General features: G+C 52.3%; 2 protein-coding genes and 1 long non-coding RNA gene across 3 annotated transcripts; 1 reads left to right on the top strand and 2 right to left on the bottom strand.

Annotated features, from left to right (window-relative positions):
* Window positions 1-2,812: 2,812 nt before the first annotated feature.
* Window positions 2,813-9,078, bottom strand: LOC130263220 (keratin-associated protein 10-11-like). Its single transcript, XM_056510753.1, has 5 exons — window positions 9,067-9,078; window positions 8,408-8,527; window positions 8,208-8,375; window positions 7,731-7,853; window positions 2,813-2,857 (listed from the first exon to the last, which is right to left on the bottom strand). The coding sequence occupies exons 1-5, from the start codon at window positions 9,076-9,078 to the stop codon at window positions 2,813-2,815; spliced, it is 468 nt and encodes a 155-aa protein (XP_056366728.1).
* Window positions 9,079-12,948: 3,870 nt separating this feature from the next.
* Window positions 12,949-14,837, top strand: LOC130263485 (uncharacterized). The gene is made up of 3 exons (XR_008842324.1): window positions 12,949-13,314; window positions 14,020-14,726; window positions 14,762-14,837. It is a non-coding gene; the product is annotated as an uncharacterized LOC130263485 (long non-coding RNA).
* On the bottom strand, window positions 14,757-19,708 carry MCL1 (MCL1 apoptosis regulator, BCL2 family member). The gene is made up of 3 exons (XM_056511017.1): window positions 19,113-19,708; window positions 17,419-17,666; window positions 14,757-15,288 (listed from the first exon to the last, which is right to left on the bottom strand). Exons 1-3 carry the CDS (start codon window positions 19,657-19,659, stop codon window positions 15,172-15,174), a joined length of 912 nt encoding a protein of 303 aa, XP_056366992.1. The 5' UTR covers window positions 19,660-19,708; the 3' UTR covers window positions 14,757-15,171.
* Between the last annotated feature and the right edge of the window lie 2,510 nt (window positions 19,709-22,218).

Genomic DNA, 22,218 nt, shown 5'->3' with positions numbered 1-22,218 from the left:
AGTCACAGAACCCTGGAATATCAGCTGGAAGGAGCCCACAGGGATCACGAGTCCAACCCCAGGCCCTGCACACCCCAAAATCCCACCCTGTGCTGGGAGTGCTGCCCAAACCCTCCTGGGGCTGTGCCCATTCCCTGAACCCTCTGGGAGAAGAACCTTTCCCAAAATCCAACCCAAACCTGCCCTGACACAGCTCCAGCCCTTCCTGGGGTGCTGTCCTGCTCACACAGAGCAGAGATCAGAGGGAACTGCAGACAGTGTGAGGTCCTGAAAGAGGAACAAGAAAAAAAAAACAGCAGAAAGTCCCAAAACTTCCTTGTCAACCCTTCAGAGCAGGAACCCTTTGCTTAATTACAGCCACAAAAGGACACCAGGGGAGGTTCCATGGGAAGCTGCTCAAACTGCTCTCCTTGCTGAGGAATGTTGGATTTGTCTTTGCAAACGAGCTGGGAGATAAAACCAGCAATGAGAGATAAAAGAAACAATGGGATGGATTCCACTGATTGATGAATGGGAAAAGATATTTGCCTTTACAACCCGCAGGTTTGCTGATAAATGAAGCTGGGTGTTGAAAGATGAAAGAAGCAACGGGGAAAAACTGAGTTCTGTAAGAATTAAAAATTAAAAGAAATTGTAGATTAGAGGGGAATCTCAGGTGTTTGGGAAGTCTGTGCCTCAGCAATGGGGAAAGAGAGAGGGAAATTGGGATAAAAAGGGAGATGAGTCCTCCAAAAATCTGAGATACCCCAGGGCAGTGCCCCATGGCTCTCCCTTTATCTGAATAAAGCAAAAAGGAATCCTCTGTCTCTTTTTTGGATATAAACTCTGGTGTTTGTGGCTTCATTTTCCTGACAGCCACAAACTGGAAAATTACAAAAGGACACTGGAAATCAATAAAAGGAATTGAGGGATGGAAGTGATCCAGGATCACCCATGGCAGGGACACTTTCCACTGTCCCAGACTGTTCCAAACTTTGTCCAAGCTGGCCCTGGACACTTCCAGAGATGGGGCAAAAATGAAAAAAACATTTACCAGGCTCTGCCCTCCCTCAGGGTGAGGAATTTCTCCTCCAAATCCCACCCAAACCTCCCCTCCCGCACTTCCAACCCGGCCCCCTTTGTCCCACACTTTCCCAACGCTCTTGGAGCCTCTTTAGACGCTGGGGAAAAAAAAATAAAAAAAAATCCCTAAAATCCCTGATACCTTCTAACCTCGATATTTTAGTTTTCGCCTGTTTTCTTTGTCCCTGAGGTGCAGGGTTTGGGGTTTGGTGCTGTTCCCATCCCGATTCCCCGCCCCGATCCCGCCCCTGCAGTACCGCGCTCACCGCAGCAGCACCGGGGGCGGTACCGGAGCAGCCGGGGCGGTACCGGAGCAGTCAGGGCGGTACCGGAGGAGTCAGGGGCGGTACCGGAGCAGCCGGGGCGGTACCGGAGGAGTCAGGGCGGTACCGGAGCAGCCAGGGGCGGTACCGGAGCAGTCAGGGGCGGTACCGGAGCAGCTGGGGGCGGTACCGGAGCAGTCAGGGGCGGTACCGGAGCAGCCGGGGGCGGTACCGGAGCAGTCAGGGCGGTACCGGAGGAGTCAGGGCGGTACCGGAGCAGTCAGGGGCGGTACCGGAGCAGCCGGGGGCGGTACCGGAGCAGCCGGGGCGGTACCGGAGCAGCCGGGGCGGTACCGGCGCCACTGCGCATGTGCGGGGCGCGGGTGCAGTACCGGCTTCGGCCGCAGGGCGGCGGCAGCGCCATAGGGGACCCTGGTACCGGCCCTGGTACCGGCCCTGGTACCGGGACCCTCGGAACCGGCCCTAGTACAGGCCCTGGTACCGGCTGTGGTACCGACTGTGGCCTGGGACCCTCAGAACCGCCCCTGGTACCGGGACCCTCGCAACCGCCCGTGGTACCGCCTGTGGTCCGGGACACCCGGAACCGGCTGTGCTACCGCCCCTGGTCCGGGACCCTCAGAACCACCCCTGGTACCGGCTGTGATACCGCCTTTGATCCGGGACCCCCGGTACCGCCCCCGGTACCGGCTGTGGTACCACCTTTGATCCGGGACCCCCGGTACCGCTCCCGGTACCGCCCCCGCTCCGTGTCCCGGCCGCTCTCCCGCAGCTCCCCCGGTGAGACCGCGGCCACGCTCCGGCCCAAACCCGGGCGTTTCTCACCTGCCCTGCCCGATCCCGAACCTGCCGGGGGTGCCGGGCCGGCTCTGGGCAGGGCTGAGTTCTGTCCTGCCCAGCAGGTTCTGCTCCAGCTCTGTCACCCCCCGCGATCACAGAACCACAAAATCACCGAATGCTCTGGGGGAAAAAGGACCTTGGAGCCACTCTCCCTGTCCCAGGCTGCTCCAAACCCCGATGTCCAGCCTGGATTTGGACACTTCAGGGTGTCCCCAAGTGCCACCTCCACACGGTTTTTAACTCCTCTGCCCATGGTGACTCTGTTTCAATGAAGAAATTTTTCCTAATCCCTCATTGAACCCCCCCTGGCCCAGCCTGAGGCCGTTTCCCCTTGTCCTGTCCCTGTTCCCTGGAGCAGAGCCCGACCTGGGGCTGTCCAGAGCCAGAAATTCCCCCTGAGCCTCCTTTTCTCCCTTCCCAGCTCCCTCGGGAATTCTCCAGCCCCTTCCCCAGCTCCATTCCCTTCTCCGGATGGATTTCCCTGGCAATTCTATTTTAGCCCCTTCCCCAGCTCCATTCCCTTCTCTGCAGCCTCCCCATTTCATTTTTTTGGGGTGAGGGGCCCAGAAGCGCCCCCAACACTGGGAACTCACTGGGGCACACTGGGAGCTCACTGGGTATACTGGGATTCACTGGGGTGCACTGGGTGTGCACTGGGAGCTCACTGGGACACACTGGGGGCACATTGAGGCTCACTGGGGCACACTGGGAGAGCACTGGGAGCTCACTGGGAACACTGGTGCTCCCTGGGAGTGGTGAGCGCGGGGTCAGCGGGTGCGGGGCTGTGCCCGTGGCGCTGGGACAGGAACGGTGTGTGCTGGGACAGGAACAGTGTGTGTGTGTGTGCTGGGACAGGAACTGTGTGTGTGTGCTGGGACAGGAAGTGTGTGTGTGTGTGTGTGTGTGTGCTGGGACAGGAACACCGTGTGTGTGTGTGTGTGTGTGTGTGTGTGCTGGGACAGGAACGGTGTGTGTGTGTGTGTGTGCTGGGACAGGAACAGTGTGTGTGTGTGTGTGTGTGCTGGGACAGGAACAGTGTGTGTGTGTGCTGGGACAGGAACACCGTGTGTGTGTGTGTGTGCTGGGACAGGAACACCGTGTGTGTGTGTGTGCTGGGACAGGAACAGTGTGTGTGTGTGTGGGGACAGGAACACCGTGTGTGTGTGTGTGTGCTGGGACAGGAACAGTGTGTGTGTGTGTGTGTGCTGGGACAGGAACAGTGTGTGTGTGTGTGTGTGCTGGGACAGGAACACCGTGTGTGTGTGCTGGGACAGGAACAGTGTGTGTGTGTGTGTGTGTGTGCTGGGACAGGAACGGTGTGTGTGTGTGTGTGTGTGTGTGTGCTGGGACAGGAACGGTGTGTGTGTGTGCTGGGACAGGAATGGTGTGTGTGTGTGTGTGCTGGGACAGGAACACCGTGTGTGTGTGTGTGTGTGTGTGTGTGCTGGGACAGGAACACCGTGTGTGTGTGTGTGCTGGGACAGGAACGGTGTGTGTGTGTGCTGGGACAGGAACGCTATGTGTGTGTGTGCTGGGACAGGAACACCGTGTGTGTGTGTGTGTGCTGGGACAGGAACAGTGTGTGTGTGTGTGTGTGTGTGTGTGTGTGCTGGGACAGGAACAGTGTGTGTGTGTGTGTGCTGGGACAGGAACACCGAGTGTGTGTGTGTGTGTGTGCTGGGACAGGAACTGGACAGGGTGTGTGTGTGTGTGTGTGTGCTGGGACAGGAACAGTGTGTGTGTGCTGGGACAGGAACTGTGTGTGTGTGTGTGTGCTGGGACAGGAACACCGTGTGTGTGTGTGTGTGCTGGGACAGGAACTGTGTGTGTGTGTGCTGGGACAGGAACGGTGTGTGTGTGTGTGTGTGTGTGGGACAGGAACGGTGTGTGTGTGTGTGTGCTGGGACAGGAACAGTGTGTGTGTGTGTGTGTGCTGGGACAGGAACAGTGTGTGTGTGTGTGTGTGCTGGGACAGGAACGGTGTGTGTGTGTGCTGGGACAGGAACGGTGTGTGTGTGTGTGCTGGGACAGGAACAGTGTGTGTGTGTGTGTGCTGGGACAGGAACACCGTGTGTGTGTGTGTGTGTGTGTGCTGGGACAGGAACTGTGTGTGTGTGTGCTGGGACAGGAACAGTGTGTGTGTGTGTGTGTGCTGGGACAGGAACACCGTGTGTGTGTGTGTGTGTGCTTGGACAGGAACAGTGTGTGTGTGTGTGTGCTGGGACAGGAACACCCTGTGTGTGTGTGTGTGTGTGTGTGTGTGTGTGCTGGGACAGGAACACCGTGTGTGTGTGTGTGTGTGTGCTGGGACAGGAACACCGTGTGTGTGTGTGTGTGTGTGTGTGCTGGGACAGGAACACCGTGTGTGTGTGCTGGGACAGGAACAGTGTGTGTGTGTGTGTGTGTGTGCTGGGACAGGAACGGTGTGTGTGTGTGTGTGTGTGTGTGTGTGTGTGCTGGGACAGGAACAGTGTGTGTGTGTGTGTGCTGGGACAGGAACACCGTGTGTGTGTGTGCTGGGACAGGAACTGTGTGTGTGTGTGCGTGTGTGTGTGTGCTGGGACAGGAATTGTGTGTGTGTGTGTGTGCTGGGACAGGAACAGTGTGTGTGTGTGTGTGCTGGGACAGGAACACCGTGTGTGTGTGTGTGTGTGTGTGTGTGTGCTGGGACAGGAACACCGTGTGTGTGTGTGTGTGCTGGGACAGGAACAGTGTGTGTGTGTGTGCTGGGACAGGAACAGTGTGTGTGTGTGTGTGTGTGTGCTGGGACAGGAACAGTGTGTGTGTGTGCTGGGACAGGAACAGTGTGTGTGTGTGTGTGTGTGCTGGGACAGGAACAGTGTGTGTGTGTGTGCTGGGACAGGAACGGTGTGTGTGTGTGTGTGTGTGTGCTGGGACAGGAACGGTGTGTGTGTGTGTGTGTGTGTGTGCTGGGACAGGAACTGTGTGTGTGTGTGTGTGCTGGGACAGGAACGGTGTGTGTGTGTGCTGGGACAGGAACGGTGTGTGTGTGTGTGTGTGCTGGGACAGGAACACCGTGTGTGTGTGCTGGGACAGGAACACCGTGTGTGTGTGTGTGTGTGTGCTGGGACAGGAACAGTGTGTGTGTGTGTGTGTGTGCTGGGACAGGAACACCCTGTGTGTGTGTGTGTGTGTGTGTGTGCTGGGACAGGAACTCCGTGTGTGTGTGTGTGCTGGGACAGGAACGGTGTGTGTGTGTGCTGGGACAGGAACGGTGTGTGTGTGTGTGCTGGGACAGGAACAGTGTGTGTGTGTGCTGGGACAGGAACACCGTGTGTGTGTGTGTGTGTGTGTGCTGGGACAGGAACAGTGTGTGTGTGTGTGTGTGCTGGGACAGGAACACTGTGTGTGTGTGTGTGTGCTGGGACAGGAACTGTGTGTGTGTGTGCTGGGACAGGAACAGTGTGTGTGTGTGTGTGCTGGGACAGGAACACCGTGTGTGTGTGTGTGTGTGTGCTGGGACAGGAACAGTGTGTGTGTGTGTGTGCTGGGACAGGAACTGTGTGTGTGTGTGTGTGCTGGGACAGGAACTGTGTGTGTGTGTGTGTGCTGGGACAGGAACGGTGTGTGTGTGTGCTGGGACAGGAACACCGTGTGTGTGTGTGCTGGGACAGGAACACCCTGTGTGTGTGTGTGTGTGTGTGTGTGCTGGGACAGGAACAGTGTGTGTGTGTGTGTGTGTGCTGGGACAGGAACACCGTGTGTGTGTGTGTGTGTGTGTGTGTGCTGGGACAGGAACAGTGTGTGTGTGTGTGTGTGCTGGGACAGGAACTGTGTGTGTGTGTGTGTGCTGGGACAGGAACACCCTGTGTGTGTGTGTGTGTGTGTGTGTGCTGGGACAGGAACAGTGTGTGTGTGTGTGCTGGGACAGGAACAGTGTGTGTGCTGGGACAGGAACAGTGTGTGTGTGTGCTGGGACAGGAACAGTGTGTGTGTGTGCTGGGACAGGAACAGTGTGTGTGTGTGTGCTGGGACAGGAACAGTGTGTGTGTGTGTGTGGGGACAGCTAGAGTGTGTGTGTGTGTGTGTGTGTGCTGGGACAGGAACAGTGTGTGTGTGTGTGTGCTGGGACAGGAACACCGTGTGCTGCCAGCACATTCCTGCCTGAGTCACTCCTGCTGCTGCTGCTGCCCGGGCAGCGCCCGAGCCGGGCCGGACACCCCTGTGCCCCCAGAACCCCAAATGTACCATAAACACCCCCAGACACCCTAAACACCCCCAAACCGCATCACTCAGCACCCCCTGTATCCCCAGAACCCCTAAATCCCCTAAACCGCATCACTCAGCACCCCCTGTGCTCCCAGAACCCCAAATGTACCCTAAACAATCCCAAACACCCTAAACACCCCCAAACTGCATCACTCAGCACCCCCTGTGACCCCAGAACCCCCAAATCCCCTCAACACCCCCAAATCCCAACCCCTCAGAATCCCCTGTGCCCCCCAAAACCCCAGGCTGGGGGGGGAGGTGGGAGAGGAGGAGGAGGAAGAGGAAGAAGAGAAGAGGGAAAGGAGGGGGAGGAGGAGGAGGGGGAAAAGGAAGAAATAAAGGAGGAGGGGGAGGAAGAGAAGAGGAAAAGGAGGAAGAGGAAGAAGAGAAGAGGGAAAGGAGGGGGAGGAGGAGGCGGAAAGAAGGAGGAAGAATAGGAGGAGGAGGAGGAGGGGGAAAGGAGGAAGAGGAGGAGAAGATGAAGAAGGAAGAGGAGGAGGAAAAGAGGGAGAGGAGGAAGAGTAGAAGGAAGAGGAAGAAGAGGAGGAGGAGGAGAAGATGAAGAAGAAGGAAGAGGAGAAGGAAAAGAGGGAGAGGAGGAGGGGGAAAGGAGGAGGAAGAGGAGAAGAAGAAGGAAGGGAAGGGGGAAAGGAGGAGGTGGAGGAGATGAAGAAGGAAGAGGAGGAGGAAGAGAGGGAGAGGAAGAAGAGGAGGAGGAAGGAGAAGAAGGAGGAGGAGGAGGAGGAGGAGGAGGAGGAGGAGAAGGAGGAAGAGGAGGAGGAGGAAGGAGAAGAAGGAAGAGGAGAAGAAAGAGGAGAAGGAAGAGGAGGAGGAGGAGGAGAAGGAAGAGGAAGAGGAAGAGGAGGAGGAAGGAGAAGCCTTCCCGGCAGCGCAGTGACCCCGGGCAGGGGTTTGGGGCGCCCCAATTCCCGGAAAAGGGACCCCGGTTTGGGGGGTCAGGATGGGACCCCCCGCCCGCGGCACCGCCCGCGCCCCGACCCGGCCGAACGCCCCAAAATTCGTCATTTCTGCCCAAATGAGTCACCCGGGCCCGCCCCTCCCCCCCGCAGGGACAGTCCCGGGGAGCGGGGGGGGAACCCCGAAACTGGGGGGGGGCACTGCCCTGCATGGACACGCTGGGGGAACTGGGGGAGCTGGGATATACTGGGGGAACTGGGACACACTGGGGGAACTGGGATATACTGGGGGAACTGAGGGAACTGGGGGAACTGGGATATACTGGGGGAGCTGGGACACACTGGGACACACTGGGGCACACTGGGGTACACTGGGACACACTGGGACATACTGGGACACACTGGGGCACACTGGGACACACTGGGACACACTGGGGTGTACTGGGACACACTGGGGCACACTGGGGTACACTGGGACACACTGGGACACACTGGGGTACACTGGGACACACTGGGACACACTGGGGCACACTGGGGTGCACTGGGACACACTGGGACACACTGGGGCACACTGGGACACACTGGGGCACACTGGGGCACACTGGGACACACTGGGACACACTGGGACACACTGGGACACACTGGGGTACACTGGGGCACACTGGGACACACTGGGGTACACTGGGACACATTGGGACATACTGGGACACACTGGGACACACTGGGACTCACTGGGGCACACTGGGGGTGTACTGGGACACACTGGGACACACTGAGGTACACTGGGGTACACTGGGAACTCACTGGGGCACACTGGGACACACTGGGACACACTGGGGCACACTGGGGCACACTGGGACACACTGGGGGTGTACTGGGACACACTGGGACACACTGGGGCACACTGGGGTACACTGGGGCACACTGGGACACACTGGGGTACACTGGGGCACACTGGGGCACACTGGGGCACACTGGGACACACTGGGACACACTGGGACACACTGGGGGTGTACTGGGACACACTGGGACACACTGGGACACACTGGGGGTGTACTGGGACACACTGGGACACACTGGGAACTCACTGGGGCACACTGGGACACACTGGGACACACTGGGACATACTGGGACACACTGGGACACACTGGGGCACACTGGGACATACTGGGACACACTGGGACACACTGGGGCACACTGGGGGTCCAGAGCAGTGACCCCAAAAGGGACAAGCACAGGAGGAGCCCCCAGGCGTGGGGGAAACGGCCACACCTGGAACCGGAGCAGAAACTGGCACCAGTTTTTTGGGTATTTTGGGTATTTTGGGTATAGAAATTTGGGTATTTTGGCCAACTGGGGGATTTTTGTGCATTTGCATGAGTCCCTGGCCGGGAGCTTTCGGGGCTGTGGCAGCCCCAGCTGCTGCTTCCCCAAAATATCCCCAAAACGCAGCTGAGGTGTCCCCCAAAATCACCCCCCGAAATCGCCTCCAAAATCATCCCAAAATTCCCCCGAAATTACCCCAAAACCGCCTCCAAAATCACCTCCAAAATCCCCCCGAAATTACCCCAAAATCATCCCAAAATCGCCTCCAAAATCATCTAAAAATCGCCTCTAAATCCCTCCAAAATCCCCCCGAAATTACCCCAAAATCGCCTCCAAAATCACCTCCAAAATCCCCCCGAAAATTACTTCAAAATCACCCCAAAATCATCTCAAAACTACCTCAAAATCACCTCCAAAATCATCTCAAAATCGCCTCCAAAATAATCTAAAAATCGCCTCCAAATCCCTCCAAAACCCCCCGAAATTACCCCAAAATCACCTCCAAAATCATCCCAAAATCGCCTCCAAAATAATCTAAAAATCGCCTCCAAATCCCTCCAAATCCCCCCGAAATTACCCCAAAACCCCTCCAAAATCACCTCCAAAATCCCCCCGAAAATTACTCCAAAATCACCCCAAAATCATCTCAAAATTACGTCAAAATCACCTCCAAAACCCCCTGAAACTACCCCAAAATCACCTCCAAATCACCCCAAAATTACCCTAAATCACCCCGAAGTTACCCCAAAATCACTCCAAAATCCCCCAAAATAATCTTAAAATCACTCCAAATCACCCCAAAATCTCCAAATCACCCCAAAACCCCCCGGCTGCCCCTCCTCCTCCCCCCTTCCCTCTCAGCTGCTTTTTAAATTTTATTTTTTTATCTCTGATCTCGCCTCCCCCTCCCCCCGCTCGCGTTTTCGGGGAAGTCGCGGCCGCTTCTGCGAAAAGCGCCGGAGGGCAGGAAACGGCAAAGGGGGCTGGGCAGGGCAGGGCTGCGCCCCAAAACTGAGAAATGCACCCCGAAAAGTGAGAAATGCACCTCAAAAATGAGAAATGCACACCAAAAATGAGAAATGCACCCCAAAACTGAGAAATGCACCCCAAAAATGAGAAATGCACCCCGAAACTGAGAAATGCACCTCAAAAATGAGAAATGCACCCCAAAAATGAGAAATGCACCCCAAAACTGAGAAATGCACCCCAAAAAGTGAGAAATGCACCCCAAAAATGAGAAATGCACCTCAAAAACTCAGAAATGCACCCCAAAACTGAGAAATGCACCCCAAAACTGAGAAATGCACCCCAAAAAGTGAGAAATGCACCCCAAAAATGAGAAATGCACCTCAAAAACTCAGAAATGCACCCCAAAACTGAGAAATGCACCCCAAAAAGTGAGAAATGCACCCCGAAAAGTGAGAAATGCACCCCAAAACTGAGAAATGCACCCCAAAAAGTGAGAAATGCACCCCAAAAATGAGAAATGCACCCCAAAACTGAGAAATGCACCCCGAAACTGAGAAATGCACCCCAAAAATGAGAAATGCACCCCAAAACTGAGAAATGCACCCCGAAACTGAGAAATGCACCTCAAAAAGTGAGAAATGCACCCCAAAAACTGAGAAATGCACCCCAAAACTGAGAAATGCACCCCGAAACTGAGAAATGCACCTCAAAAACTCAGAAATGCACCCCAAAAATTCAGAACTGCACCCCAAAAAGTGAGAAATGCACCCCAAAAAGTGAGAAATGCACCCCGAAACTGAGAAATGCACCCCAAAAATGAGAAATGCACCCCAAAACTGAGAAATGCACCCCAAAAAGTGAGAAATGCACCCCAAAAAGTGAGAAATGCACCCCAAAAACTCAGAATTGCACCCCAAAAAGTGAGAAATGCACCCCAAAAAGTGAGAAATGCGCCCCAAAACTGAGAACTGCACCTCAAAAACTCAGAACTGCACCCCAAAAATGAGAAATGCACCCCGAAAACCAGAACTGCACCCCAAAAATTCAGAACTGCACCCCAAAACCAGAACTGCACCCCGAAACACAGAACTGCACCCCAGAAACTGAGAAATGCACCCCAAAAACTCAGAACTGCACCCCAAAAACCAGAACTGCACCCCAAAACTGCGACAGGAAATACACCCCAAAAACCCCCCGGAGCAGCACCCCAAAACTGTGACAGGAACCCCAAAACTGCCACAGGAACCCCAAAACTGCTCCAGGCACCTGCACCTCAGTTCTGCCCCTGCACCCCAAAATCGCTCCAGGCCCCTGCACCCCAATTCCTCCCCCTCAGCACCCACACCCAACCCCCACCTGCACCCCAAATTCCAGGTTGACCTCCACCTGCACCCCAAAACCTGCCAGAGCCACCTGCACCCCAATCTCTCTGACCAGCAGCACCCCAAATTCCGGGCTGAGCTACTCCTGCACCCCAAATCCTACCAACTACCTGCACCCCAATATCTGAGCCACCTGCACCCCAAATTCCAGGCTGAGCTCCACCTGCACCCCAAAATCTGCCAGAGCCACCTGCACCCCAAATTCCAGGCTGACCTCCACCTGCACCCCAAAATCTCCCAGGCACCTGCACCCCAATAACTGAGCCACCTGCACCCCAAAATCTCCCAGCCAGCCCCACCCCATCCCCTGGGAGCCACCTACAGCACCCCCCAAAAACCCACACCCAAATTTAGGAACCCCAAAACCCTGGGAACCACCCACACCCCAAAACTGGGAACCACCCACACCCCAAATTTCAGCTGCACCCCAACCCCTCCCAGGCATCCACACCCAAATCTGGGAGCCACCAATACCCAAAATCCTGTCAGGCACCAACACCCAAAATCCTGTCAGGCACCAACACCCCAAAAACCTGGGAATCCCCCACACCCCAAAACTGGGAATCCACAACACCCCAAAACTCTGGGAATCCCCCACACCCCAAAACTCTGGGAATCCTCCACATCCTCAGCCCAAATTTTGCATTAAGGTCCCACTGCACCCCAAAAACCAAATAAAAATAGTTCCTATAGATACAACATTAAAAAAATAAAAAAGACAACAAAAAAACTAAAAAAAAAAAAAAAAAACAACAAAAACCAAACTCAAAAAAAACCCCAAACACTAAAAAAAAAAAAAAAAAACCCCTAAAAAAGTCCAACAAACCCCCCCCCCCAAAAAAAATATTCCAAAACCAAATAAAAAAAATAAATTAAAAAAAACCCAGCCAGAAAATAAACCAACCAGAAAAAAAATATTCAAACCAAAACAAAAACCACCCCAAAAAAAGCAGAAAACCCCAAACCACCCACAGGGCTGAGTCACTCTGGGGACTTTTTCTGAATTTCTGGAAAATTTTGGGGCAGAATTTTAGGGACAGGATTTTAGGGACAGAATTTTAGGGACAGGATTTTGGGACAGGATTTTGGGGACAGGATTTTAGGGACAGGATTTTAGGGACAGGATTTTAGGGGACAGGATTTTAGGGACAGGATTTTGGGGACAGGATTTTGGGGACAGGATTTTAGGGACAGGATTTTAGGGACAGGATTTTGGGGACAGGATTTTGGGGCAGGATTTTAGGGACAGAATTTTAGGGACAGGATTTTAGGGAAAGGATTTTAGGGACAGGATTTTGGGACAGGATTTTAGGACAGGATTTAGGGACAGGATTTTAGGGACAGGATTTGGGGACAGGATTTTGGGGACAGGATTTTAGGGACAGGATTTTGGGGACAGGATTTTGGGGACAGGATTTTGGGACAGAATTTCAGGGACAGAATTTAGGGACAGGATTTTCTGACAGGATTTTAGGGACAGGATTTTGGGACAGAATTTTAGGGACAGGATTTCAGGGACAGGATTTTCTGACAGGATTTTGGGGACAGGACTTTAGGGACAGAATTTTGGGACAGAATTTTAGGGACAAGATTTTAGGGACAGGATTTTAGGGACAGGATTTTGGGGACAGGATTTTGGGGACAGGATTTTCTGACAGGATTTTGGGGACAGGATTTTTGGGACAGAATTTTAGGGACAGAATTTTAGGGACAAAATTTTGGGACAGGATTTTTGGGACAGGATTTTAAGGACAGGATTTTAGGGACAAATCCACCCCAAACTTGCAGATATGGGAAATTTGGGTTCAGGTTTTTTTGGGCTTTTTTTCCAAAAATCCAGGGGCTGTGGGGAACCCCAAAATGACACCAGCCCTTTTCCACAGCCCACAGAAATTTTTCCAACAATCCCTGGGGGAAATGGAGTTTGGTAGCAGAGGAATGTGAACAAAAAAAGACATTTATTGACCAAACTTGAGCTTGTTTTCACACAAGCAGGGCCTGGCTGTAGCACCATCCTGTGGGGTGCAGCCCCCCCAAAACCAGCCCTGAGGGAGCTGCAGGAGCCCCCCAAAAAAAAAATATATATTTTTACATTCAAACATCTTTTGTATCACCAGCTCTGTAAAAATGGATATATTTTACAGATTTATAGATATTTACAGGCTCTCTGTAGCTCCCCCAGCTCAACATTTTGGGGTTTTTTTTTTTTCCGTATTTGATATTTCTGAAATGTCCTTGTGCTGTTTGGGGTCAGGGCACAGCTGGGTGTGAGCCCAGGGACCTCTGAAAGGAAAATTTGGGAATGGGGTCCTAAATCCATGGGAAAGGGAGATCCCAAATCCATGGGAAAGGATCCCAAATCCATGGGAAGGGAGATCCCAAATCCATGGGAAATGGGAGATCCCAAATCCATGGGAATGGGGATCCCAAATCCATGGGAATGGAGAGATCCCAAATCCTTGGGAAGGGAGATCCCAAATCCATGGGAAGGGAGATCCCAAATCCATGGGAAGGGAGATCCCAAATCCTTGGGAAAGGGAGATCCCAAATCCATGGGAAAGGGATCCCAAATCCATGGGAATGGGATCCCAAATCCATGGGAAAGGAGATCCCAAATCCATGGGAATGGGATCCCAAATCCATGGGATGGGAGATCCCAAATCCATGGGATGGGAGATCCCAAATCCATGGCAAAGGGAGATCCCAAATCCATGGGAAAGGATCCCAAATCCTTGGGATGGGAGATCCCAAATCCACGGGGAGGGAGATCCCAAATCCATGGGAATGGGATCCCAAATCCATGGGAATGGGAGATCCCAAATCCATGGGAAAAGGGATCCCAAATCCTTGGGAAGGGAGATCCCAAATCCAAGGGAAAAGATCCCAAATCCATGGGAAAGGGAGATCCCAAATCCATGGGAATGGGATCCCAAATCCATGGGAATGGGATCCCAAATCCATGGGAAGGGAGATCCCAAATCCATGGGAAAGGATCCCAAATCCTTGGGAAAGGATCCCAAATCCATGGGAAAGGATCCCAAATCCATGGGAATGGGATCCCAAATCCATGGGAAGGGAGATCCCAAATCCATGGGAAGGGAGATCCCAAATCCATGGGAAGGGAGATCCCAAATCCATGGCAAAGGGAGATCCCAAATCCATGGGATGGGAGATCCCAAATCCATGGGAATGGGATCCCAAATCCTTGGGAATGGGATCCCAAATCCTTGGGAAAAGGGGTCCCAGAGTTCCCAACATTTCCATCTCCACAGTGCTCCTGCTCCAGTTCAGGCAGGGCAGCAGCAGCAGAAGGTGCTATTTCCAGAAAAAAAAATAAAAATAAAAAAAAAATTTAAAATAAAACCCCACAAAAGCCTCAAACATCTGCTCCAGCTCAGCCCAGCCCAGGGCTGCTCCTGGATGGTTCTTCTGGGATTTCCAGGGAAGAAAATTCCACTTGAGCTCCCTGTTGATCTGGGATTTTTAGGGGTAAAAATTCCACTTGAGCTCCCTGTTGATCCAGGATTTTTAGGGATGAAAATTCCACTTGAGCTCCTTGTTGATCTGGGATTTTTAGGAGAACACCAACTCTTCTGGGATTTTTAGGGGTGAAAATTCCACTTGAGCCCCCTGTTGATAGCAGAGCACCAACTCTTCTGGGATTTTTTTAGGGATGAAAATTCCACTTGATCTCCCTGTTGATCTGGGATCTTTTAGGGGTAAAAATTCCACTTGAGCTCCCTGTTGACAGGAGAACACCAACTCTTCTGGGATTTTTTAGGGATAAAAATTCCACTTGAGCTCCCTGTTGATAGCAGAGCACCAACTCTTCTGGGATTTTTAGGGATAAAAATTCCACTTGAGCTCCCTGTTGACAGGAAAGCATCAACTCTTCTGGGATTTTTAGGGGTGAAAATTCCACTTCAGCTCCCTGTTGACAGCAGAGCACCAACTCTTCTGGGATTTTTTAGGGATAAAAATTCCACTTGATCTCCCTGCTGACTCTCCCACGCTCAGCTGCCCCCAGAGCAGCCAAACCCTCTCCAGCAGCAGCCCCAGCCGGGCTCACACCTTCCTCTTCCTCTTCCTCTTCCTCGGGATGCAGGCGGGCCCGGCTCCGGCGGGGGGAGGGGCAGCTGTGCGGTCCTGCCACGCCCAGGTGAGTCACCGGGCCAGGTAAGCCAGGCTGGCCCCCAGCCCGGCCACGCCCGCGAACGCCATCAGCACCTTCCTGATGCTGCCCTCCAGGTCCTCCACCCGGAAAAAGTCCACAAAGCCTTCCTGGGGGGTGGGGAGGGAGAGATCAGGGTGGTTGTCCAGCTCAAAGTATCTTAAAGTGTGTTAGTGTGAACCCCCAGTCCTAAAATATCCCAAAATATCTCAGTGTGAACCCCCAGCCCTAAAATATCCCCTGTGACACCCCCTGTGATCCCCCAACCCCAAACATCCCAGTGTGACCCCCCCAGCCCCAAAATATCCCTTGTGATCCCCCAAAAAATATCTCAGGGTGCTCCTCCAGCCCAAAATATCCCCAAATATCTCAGTGTGATCCCCCCAGCCCTAAAATATCCCCTGTGACATCCTCTGTGCTCCTCCAGCCCCAAAATATCTTAAAGTGTGTCAGTGTGAACCCCCAGCCCTAAAATATCCCAAAATATCTCAGTGTGACCCCCCCAGCCCTAAAATATCCTCTGTGATCCCCCAGCCCCAAAATATCCTCTGTGATCCCCCAAAAAATATCTCAGTGTGATCCCCCAGCCCTAAAATATCCCAAAATATCTCAGTGTGAACCCCCAGCCCTAAAATATCCTCTGTGCTCCCCCAGCCCAAAATATCCCAAAGTGATCCCCCAGCCCCAAAATATCCTCTGTGATCCTCCAGCCCCAAAATATCTTAAAATGTGTCAGTGTGAACCCCCAGCCCTAAAATATCCCCTGTGACATCCTCTGTGATACCCCAGCCCCAAAATATCCTCTGTGATCCTCCAGAAATTATCTCAGTGTGGTCCTCCACCCCAAAATATTCCCTGTGCTCCACCAGCCTCAAAATATCCCTTGTGATCCCCCAAAAAATATCTCAGGGTGGTCACCCAGCCCAAAATATCCCAAAATATCTCAGTGTGATCCCCCCAGCCTCAAAATATCCCCTTTAACATCCTCTGTGATCCTCCAGAAAATATCTCAAAATATCTCAGTGTGACCCCCCCAGGCCTAAAATATCCCCTGTGACATCCTCTGTGATCCTCCAGAAAATATCTCAAAATATCTCAATGTGACCCCCCCAGCCTCAAAATATCCTCTGTGATCCCCCAAAAAATATCTCAGGGTGGTCCTCCAGCCCAAAATATCTCAAAATATCTCAGTGTGACCCCCCAGCCCTAAAATATCCCCTGTGACATCCTCTGTGCTCCTCCAGCCCCAAAATATCTTAAAGTGTGTCAGTGTGAACCCCCAGCCCTAAAATATCCCAAAATATCTCAGTGTGACCCCCCCAGCCTCAAAATATCCCCTGTAACATCCTCTGTGATCCCCCAAAAAATATCTCAGTGTGGTCCTCCAGCCCCAAAATATCCCAAAATATCTCAGTGTGAACCTCCAGCCCTAAAATATCCTCTGTGATCCTCCAGAAATTATCTCAGTGTGGTCCTCCACCCCAAAATATTCCCTGTGCTTCCCCAGCCCAAAATATCCCAAAATATCTCAATGTGACCCCCCAGCCCCAAAATATCCCTTGTGATCCCCCAAAAAATATCTCAGGGTGGTCACCCAGCCCAAAATATCTCAAAATATCTCAGTGTGATCCCCCAGCCCCAAAATATCCCAAATTGGGAAAATCTCAGAATTTGGGACTCACCCATCCCCCCTGGGGGGAAAATCTCAGAATTTGGGACTCACCCATCCCCCCTGGGGGAAAATTCAGAATTTGGGACTCACCCATCCCCCCTGGGGGAAAATCTCAGAATTTGGGACTCACCCAGCCCCCCTGGGGGGAAAAAGCTGAAAAATTGGGAAAATCTCAGAATTTGGGACTCACCCAGCCCCCCCTTGGGGGAAAAGCTGAAAAATTGGGAAAATCTCAGAATTTGGGACTCACCCATCCCCCCTGGGGGGAAAATTCAGAATCTGGGACTCACCCATCCCCCCTGGGGGGAAAATTCAGAATTTGGGACTCACCCAGCCCCCCTGGGGGAAAATTCAGAATATGGGACTCACCCATCCCCCCTGGGGGAAAAACTCAGAATTTGGGACTCACTCATCCCTCCTGGGGGAAAATTCAGAATTTGGGACTCACCCAGCCCCCCTGGGGGAAAATTCAGAATTTTGGGACTCACCCAGCCCCCCTGGGGGAAAATTCAGAATTTTGGGACTCACCCATCCCCCCTGGGGGAAAATTCAGAATTTTGGGACTCACCCAGCCCCCCTGGCTCTCCAGCCACTGGCGTTTGGAGGACACCAGAGCATCTGTGATGATCCCAGCCAGGGAACTGATGCTCTGCTCCTGCTTGATGCTCTTCAGGTGCTTGGCCACGAAGGCTCCAAAGGCAATGAGGGTCACCACACGTCCCCAGTTTGTCACCCCATCACTGAACACGTGGGCAGCCACCTCCACCACCGACTGCAGGTCCTCCTCCTGCTGGATTTCCAATTTTCGGAGCATCCCTGGAAGATTTGGGGTTTAGCTGAGGAGCAGGGAGGGATGGAAAACAAATTCTGCTTCCTCAGAGGTAAAACTCAGCCCTTGACACATTTTTAGTTCCTTCCTCCCCCTGTTTGTGGTCAAGGGGGTGTGCAGACATGTCCTGGCTCATTAACAGCAGCTCATTAGTGCCTGGAAAACCCCCCAAAAAAAAAATTCCCCAGCTATGAATAAGCAAACAAGGCTTTGTGAAAGCGAAATGTTGCAGGAAAACCTTCCTGAGGCAGTTCCTCCTCCTCTCAGCACTCAGGAAATCACCCAAGCTCACGTCAGCCTGGCCATTCCTCCTCCCAGGAATCATTCAACAAGCACGTCCGGGAATTGGGACACAGGAACTGACCCCACTGCCCTTCCCAGGAACAGCCAAGCTCTTTGTGTTCAACAAATAAAATTTAAAAAAAAAAAAACCAGCTTAAAAAGCTGAGAAAGTGGCACATCCTCCTGCAAGGAGGAAGAGGTTTTAGCACTTCAGAGAGACACTGCTCTGCTCCAAGGCTGGGAGCTCAGCCCCCAAAAAAGCAAAAAAAAAAAGCCCCAAAACAGCCTGAGTCACACAAAACCAGGTCAGATGGGTCACTTCTCATTTCCAGTTCATCCCCAGGCCAGGCACTGGGGGGAAACTTCCCCTTCTCTTTGGAGAAATACATGAAATAGAATTGCCAGGGAAATCCATCCGGAGAAGGGAATGGAGCTGGGGAAGGGGCTGGAGAATTCCCGAGGGAGCTGGGAAGGGAGAAAAGGAGGCTCAGGGGGAATTTCTGGCTCTGGACAGCCCCAGGTCGGGCTCTGCTCCAGGGAACAGGGACAGGACAAGGGGAAACGGCCTCAGGCTGGGCCAGGGGGGTTCAATGAGGGATTAGGAAAAATTTCTTCATTGGAACAGAGTCACCATGGGCAGAGGAGTTAAAAACCGTGTGGAGGTGGCACTTGGGGACAGGTTTAGTGGGGGATCCCTGGACAGGGTTTGGGGCAGTGGAAGCGTCCCCACCCTTAGGACTGGATGAGTTTTAAGCTCTATTTCAACCCAAACCATTCCACGGCTCTGTGAGCACACAGAATTCTCCCCAAAAATCCCCTGACGCCCCAGTGAGAGGCTGAGGGTCTGAAACTCATCTCCGGCCGCCGGGAGCCAAGGGGGACGCGAGGAGGAACCGGGGCTAATCTGTAACCAGATTATCTCCTCTGCACACACCAACAGCGCCTTTTCCTCGGCCCGGCGGAACAAAGTTCAGTTTCGTTTTTGATCTCTACCCAGCTGCTTTATTTAACCCTTTCCGAACCGAGCCGACATCCCACCCCAACAACGAGAGCATCGTCCCCAGCGCCGCGCCCCCTCCCCAAACCCACATCGGGCTCCGCAAGTCACCCCAAAAGAGGGAACGGGGGGGTCGGGAACGACAGACACACACCTTGAAAAGCGAGCTCGTGTTTCTGCATCACTCCATCACCGACCCTCCGCAGCGTTTCCAGCGCTTTCTCCATCACCGCATCCCCCGCCGCTCCGGGCCGCCCGGGACCGGCCAGAAGTCCCGGAAAAAGCTTTTTCTTGCTCGGCTCCTCCTCCCCAGCAACCTCCCGCAGGTAACGAGCGATGAGCTCCAGCGAATCCTGCCGTAAACCATCGGGGGGCCCGGGGGGGGTCCCGGGCGGCGAATCCTCGGCGGGGCCGCGCTCGGGCTCGGGCTCGCAGCCGTCCAGCTCCTGCTCGGGGCGCCAGAGAGCCGCGCCGCAGCCAATCAGCGATCGCGCCGCGGCGCCTCGGCCAATCAGCGCGCGGGGGGGGTCGGCGCCGGAGGGCCCCGCGCCTGAGGCGATGGCGGCGGCGGAGGGAGCGGCGGCCGCGGGGTCCCGGTGCTGCCCCGTTCCCGGCAGGCCCGGCCCGCCGGTACCGAGCCCCGCGGAGCCGCCGCAGTAAAGGTTGAAGCCGATGACGGTTTTGGGCTTGGCGGCGAACATGGCGCCCGGTGCGAGCGGCCGGCGGGGAGCGGGCGGGAGCGGCGCGCTCGGTTATATAACGGGCGGCGGTGACGCCGCGGGGCGTGGCCAGGGCGGGAGGGGCGTGGCCAGGGCGGGAGGGGCGTGGCCAGGGCGGGAGGGGCGTGGCCAAGGCGGGAGGGGCGTGGCCAGGATGGGGGGCGTGGCCGCGTTTTCCCGCCTCCGCTTCCGTCTGATTTTGGGGAAACGCTTTACCCCCACCCCGAGATCCCCCAAAATTCTGGTGGTGCCCCCGCTCACCGATCCCTCTGAACCCTCCCCCGGCACCGAGCATCCCCCTGTGGTCATTGATAAATGATTCGTTAATCTAGAAGTTTTGGAGTTTGAAGAGTACTGAATACAGAATAGAATAGAATAGAATAGAATAGAATAGAATAGAATAGAATAGAATAGAATAGAATAGAATAGAATAGAATAGAATAGAATAGAATAGAATAGAATAGAATAGAATAGAATAGAATAGAATAGAATAGAATAGAATAGAATAGAATAGAATAATAGAACATATAAGAGAATAGAATAGAATAGAATAATAGAAAATATATAACATAACATAACAATATATAATAGAATAAAATAGATACTTAAAATTGGAGAATACTTAAGAAAAGAACGTGGATCTAGATCAAGGGAAATATATTATTAAATTATTCGTGTTAATCATGCAAGTTTTGGAGTTTGAGGAATATAGAAAAATATAACATAATATAATATAATATAATATAATATAATATAATATAATATAATATAATATAATATAATATAATATAATATAATTATAATATAATATAATATAATATAATTATAATATAATATAATATAATTATAATATAATATAATATAATATAATATAATATAATATAATATAATATATAATATAATATAATATAATATAATATAATATAATATAATATAATATAATATAATATAATATAATATAATATAATATAATATAATATAATATAATATAATATAATATAATATAATATAATATAATATTACTTAAAACTGGAGAATACTTAAAATAAGAAAAGAACATGGGCCTAGATCAAGGGAAATACATGATTAAACCCACTCTCCAATCTAAATTTTGCTAAATATTGAGATTTTATTTCTCATTTATAACACTCTGCAGGACCCTGAGCCTCAAAAAAGGGATTTGGAAGCAGGATGAGCTGTGAGGGGTTTAAACTAAAAGGTTGGACTTAGGGAAGAAATTTTTTATTTAATTTTTTTATTGAATTTTTTATTGAATTTTTAATTGAATTTTTTATTGAATTTTTTTAATTTATAATAAGAGCCTGGAACAGGTTGCCCAGAGATGCCCTGGTACATCCCAAGGCAGAAAGGACAGAGCTCTTGAGCAGGAGGTGGCTTTTAAAAGAAACTTCCAACCCAAAAAAATTCCAAAAAATTCCAAAAAATTCCAAAAAACCATCCCAACCTTGGCTCCTTTATCCAGGGGTCACCTGGGTATCAATTTTTTGTCTCCTTGGGGCATTACCAATTTTATTTTCTCCTTGGAGCACTGAGTATCAATTTTTGTCTCCCCTTCTCAGAGACCCCTGTGGGACCCTTGGGACTCTCCAGATTCACCCAGAGGTTTGTGCAGGTGAGATTTGCTCCATCCCCACCTTCCAAAACAAAATTCTGGGATGGAGAGGTGGGTGTGGGGGAAAGTCCTGGGGTCACTGGCTCTGGAAATTGGGATCTGCAGCCCCTGGAATCACAAAGGTGAGGATGAAAAGCCACATTTTGGGGAAGCTCAGCTCCTCCCGTGGGGTTTTTCTGCTCCAGGGGGGCACTGAGAGCTGCCACCTCCCTGGTCTGAATTTTTGGGGACAAACTGATGAATCCAAACCTCTGTCCCCACACTGAGCATCACTGAGGGAGGGTGAGGTGAGCACAGAGCCCCATCCTGGTTCCCTGGAGCCCTCCTGTCCCAGATCCAGCAAAATCAGGGATGTGAATCCCCCTGGGGGTCCCTTTATCCCCAAATCATGAGTGAATCCCCCTGGGGTCCTTTCACCCCTCAAACCAGGGATGTGAATCCTCTTGGGGGTCTCTTCATCCCCAAATCAGGGATGTGAATCCCTGGGGGTCAATTCACCCCCAAATCAGGGATGTGAATCCCCCTGGGGTCCCTTTATCCCCAAATCACGAGTGAATCCTCCTGGGGTCCCTTTATCCCCAAATCACGAGTGAATCCCCCTGGGGTCCTTTCACCCCACAAATAAGGGATGTGAATCCTCTTGGGGGTCAATTCACCCCCAAAACCAGGGATGTGAATCCCCCTGTGGTCCCTTCACCTCCCAAATCATGAGTGAATCCCCCTGGGGTCAATTCACCCCCAAACCAGAAATGTGAATCCCCTTGGGAGTCAATTCACCCCCAAACCAGGGATGTGAATCCTCCTGGGGGTCTCTTCATCCCCAAATCAGGGATGTGAATCCTCTTGGGGTCCCTTTATCCCCAAATCACGAGTGAATCCTCCTGGGGTCCCTTCACCCCCCTAAACCA

Source organism: Oenanthe melanoleuca, chromosome 25 (genome assembly GCF_029582105.1).
Source record: "Oenanthe melanoleuca isolate GR-GAL-2019-014 chromosome 25, OMel1.0, whole genome shotgun sequence".
NCBI lineage: Eukaryota > Metazoa > Chordata > Aves > Passeriformes > Muscicapidae > Oenanthe > Oenanthe melanoleuca.
The sequence above is the reverse complement of the archived record's forward strand: the minus strand, read 5'-3'. Positions and strand labels throughout refer to the sequence as shown.